General features: G+C 54.1%; 1 protein-coding gene across 3 annotated transcripts in view; it reads left to right on the top strand.

Moving 5' to 3' along the window:
- Window positions 1-12,103, top strand: part of LOC115167002 (talin-2) — a 132,352-nt gene that overhangs the window by 107,377 nt on the left and 12,872 nt on the right. For all 3 annotated transcript variants that reach the window (XM_029721006.1, XM_029721005.1, XM_029721009.1), the window contains exon 46: window positions 3,744-3,910. In XM_029721006.1, coding sequence (XP_029576866.1) covers window positions 3,744-3,910 — 167 coding nt within the window. The remainder of the gene's footprint in view (window positions 1-3,743; window positions 3,911-12,103) is intronic.

The raw sequence follows: 12,103 nt of genomic DNA, 5'->3' as shown, positions 1-12,103 counted from the left end.
CGGTCGGTCTCTCTCTCTCTCGCTCTGTCGGTCGGTCTCTCTCTCTCGCTCTGTCGGTCGGTCTCTCTCTCTCTCGCTCTGTCGGTCGGTCGGTCTCGCTCTGTCGGTCGGTCGGTCTGTCTGGCTCTGTCGGTCGGTCGGTCTGTCTGGCTCTGTCGGTCGGTCTCGCTCTGTCGGTCGGTCTCGCTCTGTCGGTCGGTCTCGCTCTCTCTCTGTCGGTCGCTCTCTCGCTCTCTCTCTGTCGGTCGCTCTCTCGCTCTCTCGCTCTCTCTCGGTCGCTCTCTCGCTCTCTCGCTCTCTCTCGGTCGCTCTCTCGCTCTCTCGCTCTCTCGCTCTCTCGCTCTCTCGCTCTCTCGCTCTCTCGCTCTCTCGCTCTCTCTCGGTCGCTCTCTCGCTCTCTCTCTGTCGCTCGCTCGCTCTCTCGCTCTCTCTCTGTCGCTCGCTCGCTCTCTCGCTCTCTCTCTGTCGCTCGCTCTCTCGCTCTCTCTCTGTCGGTCGCTCTCTCGCTCTCTCTCTGTCGGTCGGTCGGTCTCGCTCTGTCGGTCGGTCTCGCTCTGTCGGTCGGTCTCGCTCTGTCGGTCGGTCTCGCTCTGTCGGTCGGTCTCGCTCTCTCTCTGTCGGTCGCTCTCTCGCTCTCTCGCTCTCTCTCGGTCGCTCTCTCGCTCTCTCGCTCTCTCTCGGTCGCTCTCTCGCTCTCTCGCTCTCTCGCTCTCTCGCTCTCTCGCTCTCTCGCTCTCTCGCTCTCTCTCGGCTCGCTCTCTCGCTCTCTCTCTGTCGCTCGCTCGCTCTCTCGCTCTCTCTCTGTCGCTCGCTCGCTCTCTCGCTCTCTCTCTGTCGCTCGCTCTCTCGCTCTCTCTCTGTCGCTCGCTCTCTCGCTCTCTCTCTGTCGGTCGCTCTCTCGCTCTCTCTCTGTCGGTCGCTCTCTCGCTCTCTCTCTGTCGGTCGCTCTCTCGCTCTCTCTCTGTCGGTCGCTCTCTCGCTCTCTCTCTGTCGGTCGCTCTCTCGCTCTCTCTCTGTCGGTCGCTCTCTCTCGCTCTCTCTCTGTCGGTCGCTCTCTCGCTCTCTCTCTGTCGGTCGCTCTCTCGCTCTCTCTCTGTCGGTCGCTCTCTCTCTGTCGGTCGCTCTCTCGCTCTCTCTCTGTCGGTCGCTCTCTCTCTGTCGGTCGCTCTCTCGCTCTCTCTCTGTCGGTCGCTCTCTCTCTGTCGGTCGCTCTCTCTCTGTCGGTCGCTCTCTCGCTCTCTCTCTGTCGGTCGCTCTCTCGCTCTCTCTCTGTCGGTCGCTCTCTCGCTCTCTCTCTGTCGGTCGCTCTCTCGCTCTCTCTCTGTCGGTCGCTCTCTCGCTCTCTCTCTGGCGCTCGCTCTCTCGCTCTGTCTGGCGCTCGCTCTCTCGCTCTGTCTGGCGCTCGCTCGCTCTCTCGCTCTGTCTGGCGCTCGCTCGCTCTCTCGCTCTGTCTGGCGCTCGCTCGCTCTCTCGCTCTGTCTGGCGCTCGCTCGCTCTCTCGCTCTGTCTGTCGCTCGCTCGCTCTCTCGCTCTGTCTGGCTCTCGCTCGCTCTCTCGCTCTGTCTGGCGCTCGCTCGCTCTCTCGCTCTGTCTGGCGCTCGCTCGCTCTCTCGCTCTGTCTGGCGCTCGCTCGCTCTCTCGCTCTGTCTGGCGCTCGCTCGCTCTCTCGCTCTGTCTGGCGCTCGCTCGCTCTCTCGCTCTGTCTGGCGCTCGCTCGCTCTCTCGCTCTGTCTGGCGCTCGCTCGCTCTCTCGCTCTGTCTGGCGCTCGCTCGCGCTCTGTCTGGCGCTCGCGCGCTCGCTTGCTCTGTCTGGCGCTCTCTCGCTCTCTCGCTCTGTCTGGCGCTCGCGCGCTCGCTCGCTCTGTCTGGCGCTCGCTCGCTCTGTCTGGCGCTCGCTCGCTCTGTCTGGCGCTCGCTCGTTCGCTCTCTCGCTCTGTCTGGCGCTCGCTCGTTCGCTCTCTCGCTCTGTCTGGCGCTCGCTCGTTCGCTCTCTCGCTCTGTCTGGCGCTCGCTCGTTCGCTCTCTCGCTCTGTCTGGCGCTCGCTCGTTCGCTCTCTCGCTCTGTCTGGCGCTCGCTCGTTCGCTCTCTCGCTCTGTCTGGCGCTCGCTCGTTCGCTCTCTCGCTCTGTCTGGCGCTCGCTCGCTCGCACGCTCGCTCTGTCTGGCGCTCGCTCGCTCGCACGCTCGTTCTCTCTGTCTGGCGCTCGCACGCTCGTTCTCTCTGTCTGGCGCTCGCTCGCACGCTCGTTCTCTCTGTCTGCCGCTCGCTCGCACGCTCGTTCTCTCTGTCTGCCGCTCGCTCGCACGCTCGTTCTCTCTGTCTGCCGCTCGCTCGCACGCTCGTTCTCTCTGTCTGCCGCTCGCTCGCACGCTCGTTCTCTCTGTCTGCCGCTCGCTCGCACGCTCGTTCTCTCTGTCTGCCGCTCGCTCGCACGCTCGTTCGCTCTGTCTGGCGCTCGCTCGCTCGCTCTCTCGCTCTGTCTGGCGCTCGCTCGCTCGCTCTCTCGCTCTGTCTGGCGCTCGCTCGCTCGCTCTCTCGCTCTGTCTGGCGCTCGCTCGCTCGCTCTCTCGCTCTGTCTGGCGCTCGCTCGCTCTCTCGCTCTGTCTGGCGCTCGCTCGCTCTCTCGCTCTGTCTGGCGCTCGCTCGCTCTCTCGCTCTGTCTGGCGCTCGCTCTCTCGCTCTGTCTGGCGCTCGCTCGCTCTCTCGCTCTGTCTGGCGCTCGCTCGCTCTCTCGCTCTGTCTGGCGCTCGCTCGCTCGCTCTCTCGCTCTGTATGGCGCTCGCTCGCTCGCTCTCTCGCTCTGTATGGCGCTCGCTCGCTCGCTCTCTCGCTCTGTATGGCGCTCGCTCGCTCTCTCGCTCTGTCTGGCGCTCGCTCGCTCGCTCTCTCGCTCTGTCTGGCTCTCTCGCTCTGTCTGGCGCTCGCTCGCTCTCTCGCTTAATCTGGATCTCTCGCTCTGTCTGGCGCTCGCTCGCTCTGTCTGGCGCTCGCTCGCTCGCTCTCTCGCTCTGTCTGGCGCTCTCTCGTTCGCTCTCTCGCTCTGTCTGGCGCTCGCACGCTCGTTCTCTCTGTCTGGCGCTCGCTCGCACGCTCGTTCTCTCTGTCTGGCGCACGCTCGTTCTCTCTGTCTGGCGCTCGCTCGCACGCTCGTTCTCTCTGTCTGGCGCTCGCTCGCACGCTCGTTCTCTCTGTCTGCCGCTCGCTCGCACGCTCGTTCTCTCTGTCTGGCGCTCGCTCGCACGCTCGTTCTCTCTGTCTGGCGCTCGCTCGCACGCTCGTTCTCTCTGTCTGGCGCTCGCTCGCTCTCTCTGATTTGCCAAATGTTCTCTCAGCTGAGTAGGTAGCAGAGGAAATCAGCGTGCCATGTAGCTGTCATTTTGACTGGACGGGTTCTCTAGTTCCTATGGTCTGCATCTGATATGGATAGACATTAGACCAACACATCAATACATCTGTGAGAGCACTGCAGTGAAAGAAAACAAAAGGAGACAAGAGCACAACCATAAAACACTGCAAAAACCACCACCTCCTGCAACACGAGTCCTGTAGCAATCACACACCAACAAGAGAAACACACCGACAGTCACACCAACTCCTTTCTCTGATCTAGCCCAGTGTCAATGGAGTCTGTGATCTGTGATTGTTTGTTTGTGGCTCCTACAGGAGTCCTCAGTGTGTGTTGTCTCTGCGTGTGTCTCTCTGGATGTCTCAAACTGAGTAGTTTGACTGTGTGTCTCCCCAGGTGTCGATGGTGCTGTCGGCCCTACAGGCTGGTAATAAGGGCACTCAGGCCTGCATCACAGCTGCCAGTGCTGTATCTGGCATCATCGCTGACCTGGACACCACCATCATGTTCGCCTCCGCTGGCACACTCAACGCAGAGAATGACGAGTCCTTCGCTGACCACAGGTGTGTGTGTCCCTACAAGAATAGTAATGAAACAAAAATTTGAGTAACTGGGGACATTTTGTTAGTCCCCACAAGTTCAAGTGCTATTTCTAGGGGGTTTAGAGTTAGAATTAGTGTTAGGGTTAGAATTACATTAAGGGTTAGTGCTCGGGTTAGTTTTAGGGTTAAGGTTAGGTTTTTGGGTTCGGGTAAGACGAACCATCAAACAGGCAAAGCGTCAATACAGAACAAAGATTGATTACCAGGACGTGTACTCAAAGCATGCGCGGACCAACTGGCAAGTGTCTTCATTGACATGTTCAACCTCTTCCTGGCCAAGTCTGTAATACCTACATTTTTCAAACAGACCACCATAGTGCCTGTGCCCAAGGTAGCAAAGGTAACCTGCCTAAATCACTACTGCCCCGTAGCACTCACGTTGGGAGCCATGAAGTGCTTTGAAAGGCTGGTCATAGCTCACATCAACACCATCATGCCAGAAACCCTAGACCCACTCCAATTCGCATACCGCCTCAACAGATCCACAGATGACGCAATCTCAATCACACTCCACACTGCCCTTTCCCACCTGGACAAAAGGAACATCTATGTGAGAATGCTGTTCATTGACTACAGCTCAGCGTTCAGCACGATAGTTCCCACAAAGCTCATCTCTAAGCTAAGGACCCTGGGACTAAACACCTCCCTCTGCAACTGGATCCTGGACTTTCTGACGATGACCCTCGGGTGCGTCCTCCTGTAATCCCTGTTCACCCACGACTGCATGGCCAAGGACGACTCCAACACCATCATTACGTTTGCTGATGAAACAAAAGTGGTAGGCCTGATCACCGACAACAATGAGACAGCCTATAGGGAGGAGGTCAGAGACCTGGCAGTGTGGTGTCAGGACAACAACTATCATGGTCCAAACACACCAAGACAGTTGTGAAGAGGGCACGACAACACCTTTTCCCCCTCAGGAGACTGAAAAGATTTGGCATGGGTCCCCAGATTCTCAAATTTCTACAGCTGCATCCTGACCGGTTGCATCACTGTATGGCAACTGCTCGGCATCTGACCGGAAAGCGCTACAGAGGGTAGTGCGTACGGCCCAGTACATCTGTGACCAAGCTTCCTGAGATCAGGACCTATATACTAGGCGTGTCAGAGGAAGACCCAAAGAATTGTCAGACTCCTGGCAACCAAGTCATGAACTGTTCTCTCTGCTACCGCACGGCAAGTGGTACCGGTTTTGCCAAGTCTAGGACCAAAAGGCTCCTTAACAGCTTCTACCCCCAAGCCATAAGACTGCTGACCAACTGAACTAATCAAATGGCCGCCCAGACTATTTACATTGAGTACGGGTTAGGTTTAGGATTAGGGGTTAGGGAAAATAAGATTTTGAATGGGACTGAATTGTATCCACCCTCAAGGTTGTGTGTGACAGAGACAGCTGGAATCAGGCCTTAGGCCAGGGGTGTCAAACTCATTCCACGGAGTCTGAGTGTCTGCACGTTTTTGGTTTTTCCTTTCAATTAAGACCTAGACAACCAGGTGAGGGGAGTTCCTTACTAATCAGTGACCTTAATTAATCAATCAAGTACAGGTGGAGGGAAAACCCGCAGACACTTTGCCAACCTCCACCCCTGCACTCAGTGACAGGAAGACATATAGCCTAGTGATCAGGCAGGAGGAAGTGTCTGGACTGGAGTCACACTACAAATCATTCAGACTGGGAGGAGAGGAAGTCGCTCAGTACTTCAGACCAAACACTTCAGACGTACTGTACCTTACCTGACCCCTGCCTCTGCAGATGCTCTGACAAAGATCAACCTTTGATATGTAAACCTCTGAAGGTTGAATGATGTCATCTTTTTAACACTAGAACCGCTTGGCATCTATGGACCCCCCTTCAAGCTAATGAGCAGTCATTTTGACTGCAACATTCTAACAGTGTAATTCATATATTTCATGTTATAGCAAAAATGATCATTTGGTTGTGTTTATGAAGGCCTTGGGTAACATGATAATCCGATTTGTATTTTATTTGAAATTACACAGTAGCATTTTCCTTTACTGTAATGCTCAAACGCAAAAATTCTAGTTTTGAATACATTTTATTTGTGAAGTGCTTTGTTACATCTATGAAACAGAAAGCATATGCGTAGGAACATGGTAACAGCTTATTTTTAGAAAGACAAAAGAAAATACCCCAACCACCAAGAAGTAGGGTCAAAATACGCACGGTCAAATGATGACATCAGTAGCCTGAACATCATTAGAAGTAGGGTCAAATGATGACATCATCAGTAGCCTGAACATCATTAGAAGTAGGGTCAAATGATGACATCATCAGTAGCCTGAACATCATTAGAAGTAGGGTCAAATGATGACATCATCAGTAGCCTGAACATCATTAGAAGTAGGGTCAAATGATGACAACATCAGTAGCCTGAACATCATTAGAAGTAGGGTCAAATGATGACAACATCAGTAGCCTGAACATCATTAGAAGTAGGGTCAAATGATGACAACATCAGTAGCCTGAACATCATTAGAAGTAGGGTCAAATGATGACAACATCAGTAGCCTGAACATCATTAGAAGTAGGGTCAAATGATGACAACATCAGTAGCCTGAACATCATTAGAAGTAGGGTCAAATGATGACAACATCAGTAGCCTGAACATCATTAGAAGTAGGGTCAAATGATGACAACATCAGTAGCCTGAACATCATTAGAAGTAGGGTCAAATGATGACATCATCAGTAGCCTGAACATCATTAGAAGTAGGGTCAAATGATGACAACATCAGTAGCCTGAACGTCATTAGAAGTAGGGTCAAATGATGACATCATCAGTAGCCTGAACGTCATTAGAAGTAGGGTCAAATGATGACATCATCAGTAGCCTGAACATCATTAGAAGTAGGGTCAAATTATGACAACATCAGTAGCCTGAACATCATTAGAAGTAGGGTCAAATGATGACATCATCAGTAGCCTGAACATCATTAGAAGTAGGGTCAAATGATGACATCAGTAGCCTGAACGTCATTAGAAGTAGGGTCAAATGATGACATCAGTAGCCTGAACATCATTAGAAGTAGGGTCAAAAGATGACATCAGTAGCCTGAACATCATTAGAAGTTGGGTCAAATGATGACATCAGTAGCCTGAACATCATTAGAAGTAGGGTCAAATGATGACGACATCAGTAGCCTGAACATCATTAGAAGTAGGGTCAAATGATGACATCATCAGTAGCCTGAACATCATTAGAAGTAGGGTCAAATGATGACAACATCAGTAGCCTGAACGTCATTAGAAGTAGGGTCAAATTATGACATCAGTAGCCTGAACATCATTAGAAGTAGGGTCAAATTATGACAACATCAGTAGCCTGAACATCATTAGAAGTAGGGTCAAATGATGACATCAGTAGCCTGAACATCATTAGAAGTAGGGTCAAAAGATGACAACATCAGTAGCCTGAACATCATTTGAAGTAGGGTCAAAACATGACAACATCAGTAGCCTGAACATCATTAGAAGTAGGGTCAAAAGATGACAACATCAGTAGCCTGAACGTCATTAGAAGTAGGGTCAAATGATGACAACATCAGTAGCCTGAACGTCATTAGAAGTAGGGTCAAATGATGACAACATCAGTAGCCTGAACGTCAGTAGAAGTAGGGTCAAATGATGACATCATCAGTAGCCTGAACATCATTAGAAGTAGGGTAAAATGATGACAACATCAGTAGCCTGAACATCATTAGAAGTAGGGTCAAATTATGACAACATCAGTAGCCTGAACATCATTAGAAGTAGGGTCAAATTATGACATCAGTAGCCTGAACATCATTAGAAGTAGGGTCAAATTATGACATCAGTAGCCTGAACATCATTAGAAGTAGGGTCAAATGATGACATCAGTAGCCTGAACATCATTAGAAGTAGGGTCAAATTATGACATCATCAGTAGCCTGAACATCATTAGAAGTAGGGTCAAATGATGACAACATCAGTAGCCTGAACATCATTAGAAGTAGGGTCAAATGATATCATCAGTAGCCTGAACATCATTAGAAGTAGGGTCAAATGATGACAACATCAGTAGCCTGAACATCATTAGAAGTAGGGTCAAATGATGACAACATCAGTAGCCTGAACATCATTAGATGTAGGGTCAAATGATGACAACATCAGTAGCCTGAACATCATTAGAAGTAGGGTCAAATGATGACATCATCAGTAGCCTGAACATCATTAGAAGTAGGGTCAAATGATGACAACATCAGTAGCCTGAACATCATTAGAAGTAGGGTCAAATGATGACAACATCAGTAGCCTGAACATCATTATAGGCACCAAGTGGTCTCGATAAATAGTGAAACTTGGCACAACAGCAATAATGACATTACAATGAATATGTGTTAATATAAACAATTATAACAATAAACAATTATTGTCAGCTCGTACTTCATCAGTAGGATTTCATTTAGCTATTATCCCTTGTCCTAACAGTTGACACAATTTTCTTAACTTTCACATGCTTGACACACTTGGACATACCTTTTGTTTCGTTGTAGTGCGTAGTAGTATCCGGTTTTCTCTTGCTTGTGTCCCGTTGTCTTGTCATTCTTCAGCACTGTTGTTGAGTACAACGACTGTGCAGGTGCCTTATTTTGCGCAGAGGAAGGGTGCTCCCGTCTGTTTGTTCATGGTGCCTGCCATACTTGTTTTCTTTGCAAGCAACTTGTTCGCCAATGACAGTGAAGTGAAGAAATTGTCCGTGGTGACAGTTCTCCCCTTGCTGACGTAAGGTTCCACAAGCCTCATCACCACATTCTCTGAAACTTGTTCCTGCTGCGAGATGTGGATATTTTCCCAAAGATTGAAAGCCGTTCAACAATTACGCTCTCACTGTGTAGCGTCCTCCAAGTAGGCCAGAGTAGTCTCATAAGGCTGGTTGGATTTGTTGTACTGATATAGGGAACATACCATTTTGAGATGATGATCAGAATGGATCAATACAATAGAATGGCCCTCCCTGTTCTTCATTCACAATTGGTGATTACATTAGTAAGCTTCTTTCACTTCCCCTCGCTCATCAACTCACCCCTTTTCCACACCATACTTCATTTATTTCATCTGTTGTGTGTGTGAAATGAGTTTAGGTTCAGTTTCAACTTGGGACTGCACTTTCAACTGTTGGGAGGAGGAGCAGAGCAGGCCCTACTGTTGGGAGGAGGAGCAGAGCAGGCCCTACTGTTGGGAGGAGGAGCAGAGCAGGCCCTACTGTTGGGAGGAGGAGCAGAGCAGGCCCTACTGTTGGGAGGAGGAGCAGAGCAGGCCCTACTGTTGGGAGGAGGAGCAGAGCAGGCCCTACTGTTGGGAGGAGGAGCAGAGCAGGCCCTACTGTTGGGAGGAGGAGCAGAGCAGGCCCTACTGTTGGGAGGAGGAGCAGAGCAGGCCCTACTGTTGGGAGGAGGAGGAGCAGAGCAGGCCCAACTGTTGGGAGGAGGAGGAGCAGAGCAGAGCAGGCCCTACTGTTGGGAGGAGGAGGAGCAGAGCAGAGCAGGCCCTACTGTTGGGAGGAGGAGGAGCAGAGCAGAGCAGGCGCTACTGTTGGGAGGAGGAGGAGCAGAGCAGAGCAGGCCCTACTGTTGGGAGGAGGAGGAGCAGAGCAGAGCAGGCCCTACTGTTGGGAGGAGGAGGAGCAGAGCAGAGCAGGCCCTACTGTTGGGAGGAGGAGGAGCAGAGCAGAGCAGGCCCTACTGTTGGGAGGAGGAGGAGCAGAGCAGAGCAGGCCCTACTGTTGGGAGGAGGAGGAGCAGAGCAGAGCAGGCCCTACTGTTGGGAGGAGGAGCAGAGCAGAGCAGGCCCTACTGTTGGGAGGAGGAGCAGAGCAGGCCCTACTGTTGGGAGGAGGAGCAGAGCAGGCCCTACTGTTGGGAGGAGGAGCAGAGCAGGCCCTACTGTTGGGAGGAGGAGCAGAGCAGGCCCTACTGTTGGGAGGAGGAGCAGAGCAGGCCCTACTGTTGGGAGGAGGAGCAGAGCAGGCCCTACTGTTGGGAGGAGGAGGAGCAGGCCCTACTGTTGGGAGGAGGAGGAGCAGAGCAGGCCCTACTGTTGGGAGGAGGAGGAGCAGAGCAGGCCCTACTGTTGGGAGGAGGAGGAGCAGAGCAGAGCAGGCCCTACTGTTGGGAGGAGGAGCAGAGCAGAGCAGGCCCTACTGTTGGGAGGAGGAGGAGCAGAGCAGGCCCTACTGTTGGGAGGAGGAGGAGCAGAGCAGAGCAGGCCCTACTGTTGGGAGGAGGAGGAGCAGAGCAGAGCAGGCCCTACTGTTGGGAGGAGGAGGAGCAGAGCAGAGCAGGCTCTACTGTTGGGAGGAGGAGCAGAGCAGAGCAGGCCCTACTGTTGGGAGGAGGAGGGGCAGAGCAGACCCTACTGTTGGGAGGAGGAGCAGAGCAGGCCCTACTGTTGGGAGGAGGAGGAGCAGAGCAGAGCAGGCCCTACTGTTGGGAGGAAGAGGGGCAGAGCAGAGCAGGCCCTACTGTTGGGAGGAAGAGGGGCAGAGCAGGCCCTACTGTTGGGAGGAGGAGCAGAGCAGGCCCTACTGTTGGGAGGAGGAGCAGAGCAGGCCCTACTGTTGAGAGGAGGAGCAGAGCAGGCCCTACTGTTGGGAGGAGGAGCAGAGCAGGCCCTACTGTTGGGAGGAGGAGCAGAGCAGGCCCTACTGTTGGGAGGAGGAGCAGAGCAGGCCCTACTGTTGGGAGGAGGAGCAGAGCAGGCCCTACTGTTGGGAGGAGGAGGAGCAGAGCAGGCCCTACTGTTGGGAGGAGGAGGGGCAGAGCAGGCCCTACTGTTGGGAGGAGGAGGGGCAGAGCAGGCCCTACTGTTGGGAGGAGGAGGGGCAGAGCAGGCCCTACTGTTGGGAGGAGGAGCAGAGCAGGCCCTACTGTTGGGAGGAGCAGAGCAGAGCAGGCCCTACTGTTGGGAGGAGCAGAGCAGAGCAGGCCCTACTGTTGGGAGGAGGAGGAGCAGAGCAGAGCAGGCCCTACTGTTGGGAGGAGGAGCAGAGCAGGCCCTACTGTTGGGAGGAGGAGCAGAGCAGGCCCTACTGTTGGGAGGAGGAGCAGAGCAGGCCCTACTGTTGGGAGGAGGAGCAGAGCAGGCCCTACTGTTGGGAGGAGGAGCAGAGCAGGCCCTACTGTTGGGAGGAGGAGCAGAGCAGGCCCTACTGTTGGGGGGAGGAGCAGAGCAGGCCCTACTGTTGGGAGGAGGAGCAGAGCAGGCCCTACTGTTGGGAGGAGGAGCAGAGCAGGCCCTACTGTTGGGAGGAGGAGGAGCAGAGCAGGCCCTACTGTTGGGAGGAGGAGGAGCAGAGCAGAGCAGGCCCTACTGTTGGGAGGAGGAGGAGCAGAGCAGAGCAGGCCCTACTGTTGGGAGGAGGAGGAGCAGAGCAGAGCAGGCCCTACTGTTGGGAGGAGGAGGAGCAGAGCAGAGCAGGCCCTACTGTTGGGAGGAGGAGGAGCAGAGCAGGCCCTACTGTTGGGAGGAGGAGCAGAGCAGAGCAGGCCCTACTGTTGGGAGGAGGAGCAGAGCAGGCCCTACTGTTGGGAGGAGGAGCAGAGCAGAGCAGGCTCTACTGTTGGGAGGAGGAGCAGAGCAGAGCAGGCCCTACTGTTGGGAGGAGGAGGGGCAGAGCAGGCCCTACTGTTGGGAGGAGGAGGGGCAGAGCAGGCCCTACTGTTGGGAGGAGGAGCAGAGCAGGCCCTACTGTTGGGAGGAGGAGCAGAGCAGGCCCTACTGTTGGGAGGAGGAGCAGAGCAGGCCCTACTGTTGGGAGGAGGAGCAGAGCAGGCCCTACTGTTGGGAGGAGGAGGAGCAGAGCAGGCCCAACTGTTGGGAGGAGGAGGAGCAGAGCAGAGCAGGCCCTACTGTTGGGAGGAGGAGGAGCAGAGCAGAGCAGGCCCTACTGTTGGGAGGAGGAGGAGGAGCAGAGCAGAGCAGGCCCTACTGTTGGGAGGAGGAGGAGGAGCAGAGCAGAGCAGGCCCTACTGTTGGGAGGAGGAGGAGCAGAGCAGAGCAGGCCCTACTGTTGGGAGGAGGAGGAGCAGAGCAGAGCAGGCTCTACTGTTGGGAGGAGGAGCAGAGCAGGCCCTACTGTTGGGAGGAGGAGCAGAGCAGGCCCTACTGTTG

The sequence above is a fragment of the Salmo trutta genome, chromosome 29 (genome assembly GCF_901001165.1).
Source record: "Salmo trutta chromosome 29, fSalTru1.1, whole genome shotgun sequence".
Lineage (NCBI taxonomy): Eukaryota > Metazoa > Chordata > Actinopteri > Salmoniformes > Salmonidae > Salmo > Salmo trutta.
This window is presented reverse-complemented; position numbering and strand designations above follow the sequence as displayed.